This window comes from Umbelopsis ramanniana, assembly GCF_025399195.1.
Source record: "Umbelopsis ramanniana AG unplaced genomic scaffold K450scaffold_69, whole genome shotgun sequence".
Lineage (NCBI taxonomy): Eukaryota > Fungi > Mucoromycota > Umbelopsidomycetes > Umbelopsidales > Umbelopsidaceae > Umbelopsis > Umbelopsis ramanniana.
This window is the reverse complement of record NW_026252155.1, coordinates 82,820-96,753: the sequence shown is the minus strand read 5'-3', so window position 1 is coordinate 96,753 and position 13,934 is coordinate 82,820. Positions and strand designations below refer to the sequence as shown.

Sequence of the window (13,934 nt, the reverse complement as noted above, 5' to 3'; positions counted from 1 at the left end):
GAGTAGTTAACATGTTAGGATTCATTGTACTTAGTTTGCAACTGAGTATCGTTTATTTGATTTTTCTTTATAAAAAGCATTGTATTTCAACATTATCCAATTTTTGTTCTTGATGACCATAAACTTTCACTCAGATTTTTCGATGTAAACTATCGGTATTCATCTCCACAATCTCCTATTACATCTTCTAATTTGCGACCTTTTTGTTGTATAGCTTGGATTTTCTCCAGATCTTCATCACTTAGATTGCATTCCAAACTCTTCCAGTTTTCTTCAATGTGTTGAGCTACGCCAAACCTAGCACCAACGATCACGGCAGCAACATGAGGCTGTCTTAACACGTACTTTGACGCAACGTTGGCAATCGTGCATTGATGCTTGTTAGCTATTGCATCCAGCAATCGCAGGAGTTCCTGGAATAGGTCCCAGCTTCCCCATTGCAGAATGGTTTGGAGGTATTTCTCCTGAGACGGAGTCAAATTTTGTGGCGGGGGTTGTCCAATGTACCTGCAGACCAAAGAATAGCATGAATTATTATGCTATTGGCAACTACTATCTATGCACTGTACAGAACTTACCTTTCAGAAAGAAGACCACCACAGAAAGTTCCATAAGTCAAAAGCTTTACATTATATCTTTCACAAACTTTGCGCATTTTGCCTTCCGGTCGAGTATCTATGATGGAGAATTGAACCTGGTTTGTTCGGATATTTGGGACCTTGGAGCAAATCTCCTCCAAGCGGTCAGAGTCAAAGTTAGTTAGTCCAATGTGTCGTACAAGCGGTTGATCTTGCTTTGTCAGTTCATGAAGGTGAGCAACGGCGTCCAGGTATCTCTTGTCACTGTAGTCCCACCTAGGCAGTTGATTTAAGTTAGCGTTCGCACTGTCATGGTCGATAGATCTGATACTAGTATACAACAAAATACATACCAGTGAAACTGTATTAAGTCGATATAATCCACTTTCATCCTGCTGAGTGACGCTTCCACGGCTGCCTTGACCACCTCCATAGACATGTTCCCAGGCCGCGGAACAAATTTGGTCATACTGACAGGCTGTGGTAGATGCGATGAAAGATGAGAGCTTGGAGGGTTTGTCTTCAAGCTTTCAATGAAAGACCCATATATCTTCTCTGCGGGACCATATATATCAGCCATATCAAAACCGATCATACCATTCTGGTAGTATTGTCGGAGATCATTGATCACAGCATGTTCAGCTACAGGCTCATTCCAACGGTCACTGCTTAGAGCCCAAAGTCCAACTAGCAGGCGTGGGAAATAAAGAGTTGAAGCAAGCTCAATGGTTTGAGGAAGTGGATGAAATGAAGGGCGGCGTTGCAGCATTGAAGGTTAATTGGATGGTGGTAGAGATGTAGCTTTGGTTCAAACCTTGGGCGGTCTTTCAAGCTTGCAGGACTAGGATGGTCACTTTTTTCGATTGTCCAGTTTTTTTCCTCTAACGAATAAACAATCAGCTTTAATTAAAAAAATGAGTACGTACGTAAAAATGGGTATTGTTGTCTTTTATTCTGGTGCTTCGGGAACGGTCGATAATACCTGTTTACATTTTCTTCACGCTTCCTATCGTCGATTGGCAGCAGCAAGCTCCATATCAGCACTGGCTGCGAGTTATGTTTTGCAAGTTTTTGAGAGATCAGAAACTCGGGTGTCAACTATATCTTGAATCGCTTGCGGTTCTTTTCAATTGCAGGTATATGCACGGCTTTTATTAAGCATGAGCCCGATTAACGGCCTGCTCTGCGCTACGATTTATAATTTCGCATCCCGCCGCAACTTCGTATTTCTCTGCTTTTTTGGACATCCTCCAGGTTCAACGCAACGCACCGCAAATGTCGTTTCTCTCGCCAACGACATCCTCTATTTTCGGCGGCAGTGGTAATGAAGACGGAACTTCAGCTACGGGACACGGTGGAATGCTTGTCAATGAGAGCTGCTTGGATTTCTTAATGATGGAATTAGTAGACGCAATGTGCCGTACTGCCATTGATGAAGATACAGACCGCGAAGTCATCTTTTACAAGCTTGAAATGCTTGGTTATCGAGTTGGACAGAGCCTTGTAGAGAGGTAAAGCTTAATTTATGGTATCTGTCTATACTGGCTGGAATACTGACCTTGTTTGCCTTGATACTAGATTTACCGTTGATCGACCACGGTTTACTGATACCTTGGACGTGGTGAAATTTATTTGCAAAGATTTGTGGGTCATTATGTTTAAGAAACAAGTAGACAACCTCAAAACGAACCACAGGGTAAGATTGCATTGCGTCGTGACAGTGATTAAAAAACATGCATGTCTAAACCAGGAACGTTAGGGTGTATATGTCCTTCAAGATAATAACTTTCGTTGGTTCATGCGCATGTCGACTGATATTGGTGGTACTGACTCATCAAGTAAAGCTACACCTGTAAGTTTGTTGAATCCTTTTCTATGCAATGCTTGCACCGACTGACCCGAGGATGTTTCACTATCATAGTATTTGTGGTTCCCGTGTGGGGTGATTAGGGGTGCTCTCGCCAACCTTGGTGTTTCGAGTGTGGTTATGGCTGAAACTTCCAATCTTCCACAATGTAAGTACTAAAATTTACCCTTGTCTCAGCAAGTCAGTGCCGCTTACGCGCCTTCCTTTCAGGTACCTTCCAAATTAAAATTGCCAAATCATGAATGAATGTATAATAGCATAAAATGAATACATCATATGCTTCATTCTTGTATTATAGTAGCTTCCATTCAAACGAAAATAATCATAAAAGATGTATCTGTTCAGTCTTAATGAGATCATACCTGTAAGGTTTCTGAGGACATGAACATTTCACACGCTTTTACAAGGATGGAACATGTATCTATATGTACCTTCATATATTTTGATGGCATTGTTCCAAGTGAAGGGCCCCGTTCACATTGAGTCTGCGTCTCCGCTCTAGCTAGAAATCATCATGATGTATCCGTGACGGTTGCCTAAAGTAGCCTTCAGGGTCCGCTTTTTGACGTGCTCTTCGTTTCTTTTCTCCACAGTAATAATATAGAAGGTCGTGTCATAAGAGATGCTCGAATCTCTGGTGACAACCCTTTTGAATCGCTTTCTCGGAGCATATGTCTCCAACTTGAACTACAACCAGCTACAGATAGGAATATGGTCAGGTAATTGCTCAACCATTCCATCAACGTGAGCAGATCAGCTACTCAGCCCATTTACAATCCTCTTTGTCCTATAGGCGATGTCGTATTACGGGATCTTCAGCTAAAAAGAGAAGCTCTCGATAAGTTTGACTTGCCCGTCGACGTTCTGGAAGGTCACCTTGGTGAGCTCACTCTCAGCATCCCGTGGTCTAACCTCAAGAACAAGCCCGTCAAAGTGTACATCAACAACGTTTATCTATTAGCCGTACCTCGAAACGAGTCATCTGTAAAGTCATCGTCTCTATAATGTGTTATACGAGGTTCCCTTATTTATGTGTATCTAATTTTTTCATTATCTTTAGATGACTGAGGAGGAACGAAATCGGCGCCATCAGCAGTTGAAGAAGGACAAACTAGCTAATGCCGAGTTATTATCGGATCCAGCGAAGAATGCTCCTTCGGGTACTGTAGACCCCCAAGAGGAGGCTAAAAATGACACCTTCATCAACCAGTTGACCACCAAAATCATCGACAATTTGCAATTCTCCATGAAGAATATTCATATTCGCTATGAGGATGAAGGAGCTGATCAACTTCAGCCATTTGCAGCAGGCATTACGCTAGGCGAGTTGAGTGCCATATCGACAAATGGGCAATGGGTGCCTACGTTTATTAGTGAGGCTACAAATACGATACACAAGGTTTGTCCTTTTTCAGAGAAAAAGTCATCAGCCCATGTGATTGTTAACCTATAATCTCACTGTGCAGCTGGCTACGCTGGAGTCACTATCGGTTTATTGGAATACAAATTCCAAGTCTTTGGCAGGAAAAGAGGATGCCATGGCTGCGTTTTCAGAGCTGGTAAGCAAAAAATCGCGAATGGTGATGTGATCCCACTTATTTCATATGATTTACTCCGATTCTGAACACAGATTACCACTAAATACAACGTGCCAAGCGAACATCAATACATTTTAAAGCCAGTGTCAGGCACAGGAAGAGTAAGTGCATTTTATGTAACTCTGAGCTGGTCTGACTACATTCTCACTTCCATTGATGTAGATCAACATCAACAAACGGTTTGGAGGAGAGGTGCCAAACTTGGATGCCACATTATTATTTGACGAATTGGGCTTTATTTTGGACGATGAACAATATCGTGATATTTTAGCTATGATTGATGCTTTCCATGCCACTTTGAAACGACAGCAATATCATCAATTCCGTCCTCCTAAAGAGCACACTCCAAAGAGTCATCCCAGAGAGTGGTTCCAATATGCCGCAATGGCTGTGAAATCGGAAATTCATGAAACACATTATCGATGGAGCTGGGAACATTTCAAGGAAAGGCGCGACGATAGAATCCATTACCTTGACTGCTATGTTGCCAATGAACTTGGAAGAGCCACTCCAAATCAGGTCATCCAGCTCAATGCACTAGAAGATAAGCTCAGTTACGAAGATATTAGATTTTATCGAAGCATAGCCAAGAATCGACTGCGACGTGAGCGTGCTGTCATCGCCGTGGAGGAAAAGCGCAAGAAAGAAGCAGCAGCGAAGCGGCCTAATCAGGGTGCATGGATTAGCAATTGGTGGTATGGAAGTTCCACCAATCAAATGGATGAAGCAGACGAGGAGTTACAAATGACAGACGAGCAGCGTCAAGAGTTATACAATGCTATCGAATATGACGAAGATAAAGCGGCTGTTACTACTGCTGTAGACTTCCCTGTGGAAACTATGAAACTGTCCCTCAAGACCACCCTCAACAAGGGTTCCTTCATGTTAAAGCGTCATCCACACAACGAAAAGCCAACTGTGCTTGGATCTCTTGTTTTCGATATGGTCACCACCAACTTTGTGCAGTTTATGGAGGGATTTAAAGTAACAGCAGCTCTTGGTGACGTTCGCCTCTACGATGATGTTACGGAAGGAACTTTGTATCGACAGCTTATTGGAGTCAAAGATAAACCAACCGCGGATGATGATGACAGTTCTCCTGTGAATGCTATCACTAAATGGCAATCTTCAAGGAGCCAGCCATTCTTCTCATTTGCCTTTGAACATAAGCCCTTAGATCGTCGTGCTGATAATGGTTTAACTTTGAAAATGCACCATATTGAAATCATTTACAATCCTTCCATTGTCAGAGAAGTCATCGGGTTCTTTACTCCTCCAGAGTCAAGAATGGATAGTATCAATGCTTTGATCGAAGTGGCAGGAGATACTTTGGAAGGAATCCGAAAGCAGACCAGAGCCGGTCTTGAATTTGCGGTGGAACAACACACAACGCTAGATTTACGTGTGGACATGGATGCTCCCATTATCGCTATTCCCGAGGATTGTACCAGATCTAATACTCAAGTTATTGTTCTTGATGCTGGTCATATCAATGTTGAAAGTCAGCTAGCTCCTCCTGATGCACTGAATGCTCTCAAATCCAAAGCGAAAGAAGATTACAATGCCGAAGATGACATACAACTCCAATCCCTTATGTACGACAAGTTTTCAGTGCAATTGACCCAAACCAAAGCTCTCATTGGCTATTCTGTAGAGGCTTGCCTCGAACAGATACAAGATCCAAAGCCTGAAAATGATTACTTGCACTTCGTTGAGCGTATTGACATGTCATTCATGGTTGAAATGTGTATCTTACCCAAGACAACGGAGATGACGAGGTTCCGTGTATCTGGACATCTTCCGCTTCTCTCAGTGAACTTTTCTGATCGCAAATATCGTACCTTGATGACCATAATTGATCTTGTCGTTCCAAAAAATGAACAGCAAGACTCTACGGGATCAACTAGTCCCAATCAAAGTAACGATCTCGCCACCGATGACGAAGAGACCGTACAGAAACACGGATCTCGAAATAATGTGATAGCCAAGCTGTGGGGTCAAAACGAAGTTTTGGTGGATTCTGACAGTGATAGAGGCGACAGTGATGAAGAAGACAATAGCTCCATCTCACCGTCTACTGTAACGACCGATACTGAATATACGGATCATGAACTGGCACAAGGCAAACCGCGCTCTCAAAAGCAACCACCGCGCATTAACTTGCAACAAAAGTTATTCGAGTTCGATTTTACGGTTGATAAAGTCTCTGCCTCTGTGAGCGAAGTGTCCAAGAACTCTTCAAAGCAAGAAGAATTGCTATGCGATTTGGTCTTCCAGCACTTCCAGCTCCACTTTGCCCTTCACCCTTACCACATGGACGTTGACGTCGCGTTAAAATCTCTCAATGTGGTGGATCGCATGCCCCATGGCCATGAATTCAAATATTTAGTTACTTCCGAGAGAATTGATGAAGCTGGCAAGGCTACTGAGGATACCAAGAATCTTGTCAATGTCCACTATGTTCGCATCAACCCCCAAAGCCCAGAGTTACAGCAAAAGTACAAAGGTATCGGACAGACAGCGGATGTGACTCTTTCTACTTTGAATTTGATTGTTACCCAAAGTTCGGTGCTGAGATTGTACAACTTTGTCTTGACCACGTTTACATCTGGGCCTAATGCTCAGCAGCCATCTATCCCGTTGCCTGCAGCGACTCAGACCGGAAAGCCTAGGTCGGCTTCTAACCCTAGTCACTTTGGTCGACGATTATCATCTTTTGGAGAGGCTGATGCTGAAGCAAATTTGATTGCCAGTGCCAACAAAAATCAACTCCAACAAAATAGCAACATCAAAGTAGATTTGAAATTGGAGAGTGTCAATTTGATTTTGAACAATAACGGTACAAGATTGGCGACCGGTGCACTTTCCCATGGTACCATGGATATTTTGTTGTTCAACGAAAAACTGCAAGTCAAAGCCAAGTTTGGTAACTTCATCCTGACAAACGATCGACATGAACGCTTGCCGCATCATTTGAGAAAGACCAGCAAGACATTGCTATCCATGGAGGGCGACGAGCTTGCTGATTTTAGCTTTGAAACCTTTTCCCCCAAGGAACCACATTATCCTGGATACGATCAATTACTTTACTTCCGTATGGGATCTGCTCACATGAATTTCTTGGAAGAGCCAGTTCAGCAAGTGCTCCACTTTTTGTCCACGTTCGCGGAAATGAAGTCAGTTTACGACAGAGCAAGACAGGCTGCCATCGAGTCTGCTCAGCAGCTACAACAAGCCGTGACTAAACTGCACTTCGACTTCTTGATCAAATCGCCAATTATTGAATTTCCAGGAGCCACACCAAAGTCTGCCTCCAGCATTATTACTGCCAGGCTAGGTGAAATATCTGCCACAAATTCGTTCAAGGACGATCATTCTAAGCAGGGCTACCTCAACCTGATCAAGGCGCAAATTCGATCCATCAGCCTTTCTTCGAAACCAGCGTCGCAGCTAGTAGACGTTGATACCAACGGAAAGAATCAGTTGTCAATCATCAACGATATTGATTTAAATTTCGATATCGAATATTCAGACGGTTCTCTAGCGGCAGAGCGTCCAGATATCAAAATTCTGGGTGGCATTACTGATGTTCGCATGAACTTAACGCCACAACAGCTTGCCTGCTTGCTTGAGACTATTAATGCTGTTTCAAGATCTTTGAGCAGTCCAGGCGATGATCGTCCCAACCTCGAACCCACCAATACACAAAGTACTCGCTCGTCTGACAAGCAAATCGAAGCTCCAAAAGATGACAATACGCAACAGTCAGATGATGCCTCCATCACTCGTTTACAAATGTCCATGATCATGAAGCAAACTTACTTGGAACTGTTCTCAAAGGATTCGGATGGAAATGAAGAAGATCTTTCCACCATGTCTTTGGCCAAATTTGCTTTGAATGATAGTGAATTGACTCTGAATATGGCTAGAGACACGTCTATGAAAGTCGATTTTGCTGTTCAATCTCTGACGTTGAGTGATACTCGTCCTGACGTTAAAAGTCGATTCAAAGAGATTATGCGTGCCAACGTTCAGAAGGACCCTCAATTTTCTGTTCACATTGACATTTCCAAACCATATCCGCAGCGACATGGTATTGTCATTGTGGAGCTACAAAGTCCAAAAATCATTCTTTCTTTGGACCATGTATTCTCTCTTCGTGACTTCATAACAATACCCTTCGGCAGCACAGAGACTGATGCTCAAAAGTATGCCCAACAAGTCAAAACCCCAGAATCCCATCCTAGTCAACGTCGCAAGTCCATTTCATATTCGAATCAGAATGAACAGTCCCAGGGTATGGAGCTGTCTTACCGCATTAACATTACCGATACGGAGGCCATTTTGCTCGCCAACCCGACCTCGCCATCATCAGAGGCTGTCGTCTTGTCTGCTCAGCAGATCATGTTCTCTCAGCAAAGTATCATGGCATTAGTAGTCAAGCAGGTTGGCATGTTCTTGTGTCGAATGGACAAACGGAAGGAAACTACCCTCAGTTTCATCGATACCTTTGACATGTCCATGAGTAGGGATGACAAGTCATCGACACCTGAACATACAATTCTCTCTTTCATTGTTGATGTGGATGCTCTTGTTCTTCGGCTCTCTTATCGTGATGCCATGCTTATTCTTGACATTGTCAACAAGGCTCTCGAGCTTTTGAATCGTGGTGGACAAGAATCTCAAGGCACACTTGCAGCCAACAACGACGATAATGCCGATGACAGTGCTGTTGCAAAGATGGCTAAGCGAAAGTCACTGACTTCTACTGCTGCCACTCTAGCCAACACACCTCAGAATTTACGACTTGCCTCTTCGCCCAATGCTGCTCCCGTTGTTGCCAGCGAGATGCTCAAGGCTACTTTCCAAGGAATGCGCCTTGTGCTTATTGAAGATATCCACGAGCTTCCTCTTATTGATATGAACCTTGAACAATTCTCAATCAAGGCGTCTGATTGGTCAAAGTCGCTGCTCGTTGATGTCGACTTCCAGTCATATGCAAACTTCTTCAATGTCAAGAACTCACATTGGGAACCTTTGATAGAACCATGGAAGTTCAATATGAAGCTCATGAGGAGATCTAACCTTGATCCATATGCACTGCAAATATCTTCACGACGTATGCTCGAGATCAATTTTACTCATACCTTCGCTGAAACCGTGCTTTCCACTCTGTCCACTTGGGATAAGGAGAAAGGAACAGCTTTAGGACTTGCGCGAGGTTCCGTTGCTCCCTACACGTTGCGAAACTGGACTGGCTATCAACTTCATGTTTGGAGTATCAACGATGACGACAATAGTCAAACGGTAGTCGAGATGATTGCCAACGGCCAAGAGGTACCATGGAGATTTGACGATTGGCGCGCTCGACGTCAAGCGAGCTACAAGGGAAACAACATGCTTGGTTTACAAATGCAAGGTGGTCCCCTTTGGGAGAGTCTCAAGAATATATCTGTAGACCACGAAGGTGAACACATGTATGTGCTTCGACCCAAGATTGATGATGTTGCACATCGCCTGGTGGTAGATATCAAATTGGTTGATAATGTTAAAGTGGTCACTTTGCGTTCTGCCATGGTGGTGGAGAATCGTACCCTTCTGCCAGTCGACGTAGTCATGGTCGATAATAAGGGTAACATGGCCTCGGATATACACAAGATAGCTCCAGGCGACGACTATGCTGTTCCCATCGAAGCTTCCTACCATCATAGTCTGCGAGTCAGACCTGATGCTGGATTTGGATATTCATGGAGTCGCCAGCAAATCTTTTGGGCCGATATCACCCAAAACCGTTGTCCACGGTCTTTGGCTTGTTATCCTGGAGAACGCGGACCCCCTCCTTTCCGATTCCAGGTTCATGGCCGATATGACAAGAAGAATCCTTTATCAAAGTACTATCCATGTTCCAAAATTCGTTTGAGTGCGCCTGTAGAGATTGAGAACTTGCTTCCGTACGACTTCAACTTCCGTATCGTGGACAAAGACACTGGCCAAGACTTCAGTTCCTTCCTTCGCAAGTCTGGAACCAGTCCTTTGCACGTCGTTGAAATGGGTCACTTATTGCTGATGAACATCCATATGCAAGAAAGCGTTTATAAACCCAGTGAATTTGCGATCATAAGCACACACGACAACGATGACCTTAACATCGATGACAAGTTTACGCTTCTGGATAACGATAACGTACCATTGACGCTTAGAATCAACTCAGTCGAGATACCGGAATCTGGTGGTGCACATAAGTTCAGCATTTACTGTCCGTACATTATGCTTAACAAGACTGGTCGTGACATTGTCTACAAGGGAAAGCCATTCATGCAAGGTGCTAGATTTACAGCTGGACAAAACGCGATTAGGAATCGTGGACGAAAGGCTGAGCCATTCATGTTCTCCTACCCCAAAATTGATAATAGGAACAGATGTCTAATCCAAGTGGCAGATTCTGGCTGGAGTCAGCCTATTAGTTTGGAAGCAGTTGGAAGTGTCCAAGATGTTGCGCTTCCATCCATCAACCGAGTGGAAGAATTCCATGTTGGTGTTTCCGTCCAAGAAGGCCAAGGCAAGTTCAAGCTTATAAAGTTAATCACTTTTACACCACGGTACATTCTGCGTAACGACACTAGTCACGATATCAAGTATCGTGAACCAGGATCAAGAGCCGATTCACTTCTCACCTCGAACTCTTCGCTCCCATTATACTTCGTGCGGCAGAATGCCGAAAAGCAGTTGTCAATCAAGTTCCCTGGTGTGGGCCACGCATGGTCTTCACCATTTAGTATCCAAGATATTGGCAAGGTCCACGTGCGACTTGACACTGAGGATGGGTCTCCACCCACCTTAATAAAGGCCTCCATGATTATGGAGGATGCTACCATCTTTGTCATCTTCAAGGAGGAGAAAGGAAAATGGCCATACCTGCTCGTCAATGAAACATCAGAGGATGTTCTCTTCTATCAAGAGGTAAGTAAATATAAATCATGCAACCATGTATGAAGAAAGCCTACCGTGACTGAACATTACCCATTTTCCTCATGCTAGGATCCTTCTATGCAAGATGAGTACGGCAACAATCTGCAACCACGAGGCTTGAAGAAATACCATCTCAAGTCTGGAGAATCTTTACGGTACTCATGGGATATGCCAGCTGTCAAGGACAAGCAACTCATCTTGAGCGTACATGGAAGAGAACGGCGCATCAACATTCAAGAAATTGGTGATCAAATACCGTTTAGACACAGGGTAAGTAACGTCAATCAGCATCTGAAAGTTATCAAGCTACGTTATTCACGATGCAATTGATGTTATTCAGACTCGAGACGGTGGTTGGGATATTATGTCCATTGATATCATTGCTCAAAACTCGACCCAAATTCTTCGACTTTCTACCTACAATCAATCACAGAGTATTTATCGACCCCAGCCTTCGTCTTCATCTGCTTCTGTGGCATCGTCAGCTCGCGAAGGGTTCGAGACCGTTGATGTAGAGCATGTTGTGAACTTTATCTTCAACATCAAACTAGCTGGTATTGGTGTCTCCATCGTCAATAAGCACATGCAAGAAATTGCCTATGCAACAGCTAGAGATTTGGATGTCAAGATAACCGATTCAAACATGTACACTTCACTGCGAACCAATATCAAGTGGCTCCAGATTGATAATCAACTATTTGGTTCTATCTACCCCATCCTGCTTTACCCATCTGCGCTTCCTAAGGATACAGAAGATAGAATCATGGTGCCTACGTTCCAGCTTGGTCTTGATAAGGTCAAGGATGACAGTAAGTATTAATTACACTTATCTCACCGTGTATTGTATCGAAACTTATTGTGGTTTTTTTCTAGCACACGGTGTATCATTCTTCAAGTATTTCTCGGTCCTGCTTCAAGAAATGACTTTCGAAATGGACGAGGATTTCTTGTATGCCATTATTGACTTTACCCAATTTAATGTTGCTGGATGGAACGCTGCTGAAACTGATGTGTAAGTGATGACAGAGAGATGCATTAATCGAAGAGACCCCAGCTAACCATCGACTTGCAGCCAACTATGTGATGACAATTTGGATATTCCCGAGCCCAAGACTACCGATGATGTTGCCCAGCTCTACTTTGAAGTATTCAACATTCAGCCTGTTAAGCTTAATTTGTCATTTGTGCGAACTCAAGGTGTTAATATCGTCGATGAAAGGTAAGTTTGACAACGGCTAAAAATGTTTACAAGGACTATATATTGGATAGACAGCTAATGAATTAACGCAACAGACCAACGGGTGACTCTGCTCTTATGTTCTTAATCAACGTGTTAACAATGGCTCTTGGTAACATTAATGTAAGTCGCAGAGAAGCAAGAAGTCAGCCACTGTAACAATCAATCCTAACGCAATACTTAAATTTTATAGGAGGCTCCAATTCGATTTAACGCCCTGGCAGCTGAAAACATGCGCGTCAACGATTCTGACTTGATCAACCGTGTGACAATGCATTATCGCGAGCAGTTCATATACCAGATTCATAAAGTACTTGGTTCTGCGGACTTCCTTGGAAATCCGGTAGGCTTGTTCAACACCCTCAGTTCAGGTGTAGCTGAGCTCTTCTACGAACCTTATCAAGGTATGATCATGAATGATGGTCCTCAGGAACTTGGAATTGGTATCGCAAGAGTAAGTAAAATATACTTTTTTTTTGACATGTCATACAGCATTGATCACTCGGTTTTATTGACATCATTGCAACCTAGGGTGTAAGCGGTTTTGTGAAGAAGAGTGTGTTCGGATTCTCTGACAGCTTCACCAAATTCACTGGAAGTATTGGCAAAGGACTGTCAGTTGCTACGATGGACAGAGCATATCAAGACCGTCGCCGCATCAACATGACGAGAAACCGCCCCAAACATGCCCTCTATGGTGTAACAGCTGGTGCAAACTCGTTTGCCAACAGTTTTGCCAGCGGTGTAGCTGGTCTGGTGGTGAGTTGATTTCTGACTACAGCACTGTGATGTCAAACGTAGAATGGAAAATATTGATAAGCTTTATTCATCTTTCGCAACAGAAACGACCAATTGAAGGCGTCGAGAAAGACGGTGTTGGAGGATTCTTTACCGGTGTAGGCAAAGGTCTTGTTGGGTATGCATAATAGAGTCATCATGTTTTTTCATTGTTCTGTATGCCACTTGCTAAACACATTTCTGTTTCTAAACAGTGTGGTCACCAAACCCATGGTCGGCGTATTCGACTTGGCCAGTAATGTGACCGAAGGTATTCGTAATACCACTGCAAACGACACTCTCATCGACCGCGTACGAGCACCTCGACACGTTGGTGCTGATGGAATTCTCACAGTAAGTTGGCACTATCGAATTATTATAAATGCGATTACAGTCTTTACTGATCAGAATTATATTATAGCAATACTCCACGAGAGAAGCACAAGGTCAACTCTGGCAAAAGATGGTTGAAGGAGGCCAATACAGCAATGAGAACTATATAGCTCATTGCGAAGTACAAGACACAGAGGTTGTCGCCATCCTTACCGACGCATCCATCATGCTAGTCAAGACCCGTCGCTTAACTGTCGACTGGAGAGAGCCATTTACCGAAATACAAACCATCAAATGCGAACCCACCGGTGTTGCTATTTATCTTCGAAGCAGAGCCTGGGAGCCTTTCATCATCATCTCTGACAGAAGGAGCAGAGAGCAATTTTTCAACCAAATCGAGAGTACTGTGGTTCGCTGGTCTCGCAAGGTTAGACCAGAATACTAAATAAAGAACCCAGGTAGACGTAGAACTTGTATATATCAGTTTTTAAAAAAAAGTCTTATATCTTAGCTTTTGAATAAATGAAACGATATCCTATTGTCAAGCTATTTGATGCGTAACTTCTATGAGCACT

The 13,934-nt window shown here is 43.4% G+C and overlaps 3 protein-coding genes across 3 annotated transcripts; 2 read left to right on the top strand and 1 right to left on the bottom strand.

Moving 5' to 3' along the window:
* Position 1: 1 nt before the first annotated feature.
* Positions 2-1,397, bottom strand: K450DRAFT_193030 (uncharacterized protein). Its single transcript, XM_051584474.1, has 3 exons — positions 932-1,397; positions 579-854; positions 2-507 (listed from the first exon to the last, which is right to left on the bottom strand). Exons 1-3 carry the CDS (start codon positions 1,345-1,347, stop codon positions 150-152), a joined length of 1,050 nt encoding a protein of 349 aa, XP_051441210.1. The 5' UTR covers positions 1,348-1,397; the 3' UTR covers positions 2-149.
* A 122-nt stretch (positions 1,398-1,519) lies between these two features.
* Positions 1,520-2,918, top strand: K450DRAFT_258096 (uncharacterized protein). Its single transcript, XM_051591780.1, has 5 exons — positions 1,520-2,089; positions 2,157-2,274; positions 2,338-2,430; positions 2,500-2,593; positions 2,656-2,918. The coding sequence occupies exons 1-5, from the start codon at positions 1,854-1,856 to the stop codon at positions 2,685-2,687; spliced, it is 573 nt and encodes a 190-aa protein (XP_051441209.1). The 5' UTR covers positions 1,520-1,853; the 3' UTR covers positions 2,688-2,918.
* A 128-nt stretch (positions 2,919-3,046) lies between these two features.
* On the top strand, positions 3,047-13,908 carry K450DRAFT_258093 (uncharacterized protein). Its single transcript, XM_051591779.1, has 16 exons — positions 3,047-3,164; positions 3,239-3,429; positions 3,506-3,844; positions 3,912-4,004; positions 4,076-4,144; positions 4,206-11,003; positions 11,082-11,282; positions 11,353-11,821; positions 11,886-12,024; positions 12,085-12,231; positions 12,306-12,372; positions 12,443-12,703; positions 12,781-13,008; positions 13,092-13,165; positions 13,242-13,380; positions 13,448-13,908. Exons 1-16 carry the CDS (start codon positions 3,068-3,070, stop codon positions 13,802-13,804), a joined length of 9,669 nt encoding a protein of 3,222 aa, XP_051441208.1. The 5' UTR covers positions 3,047-3,067; the 3' UTR covers positions 13,805-13,908.
* Positions 13,909-13,934: the final 26 nt, after the last annotated feature.

Coding starts and splice junctions, on each gene's coding strand:
- K450DRAFT_258093 (XM_051591779.1), top strand. CDS start 3,068: ATGCTCGAATCTCTGGTGACAACCCTTTTGAATCGCTTTCTCGGAGCA. Junction 3,430..3,505: donor TACCTCGAAACGAGTCATCT/GTAAAGTCATCG, acceptor CATTATCTTTAG/ATGACTGAGGAGGAACGAAA. Junction 11,004..11,081: donor ATGTTCTCTTCTATCAAGAG/GTAAGTAAATAT, acceptor TCCTCATGCTAG/GATCCTTCTATGCAAGATGA.
- K450DRAFT_258096 (XM_051591780.1), top strand. CDS start 1,854: ATGTCGTTTCTCTCGCCAACGACATCCTCTATTTTCGGCGGCAGTGGT. Junction 2,090..2,156: donor GGACAGAGCCTTGTAGAGAG/GTAAAGCTTAAT, acceptor CCTTGATACTAG/ATTTACCGTTGATCGACCAC. Junction 2,594..2,655: donor AACTTCCAATCTTCCACAAT/GTAAGTACTAAA, acceptor CCTTCCTTTCAG/GTACCTTCCAAATTAAAATT.
- K450DRAFT_193030 (XM_051584474.1), bottom strand. CDS start 1,347: ATGCTGCAACGCCGCCCTTCATTTCATCCACTTCCTCAAACCATTGAG. Junction 855..931: donor GACTTAATACAGTTTCACTG/GTATGTATTTTG, acceptor TCAACTGCCTAG/GTGGGACTACAGTGACAAGA. Junction 508..578: donor GGTGGTCTTCTTTCTGAAAG/GTAAGTTCTGTA, acceptor TTTGGTCTGCAG/GTACATTGGACAACCCCCGC.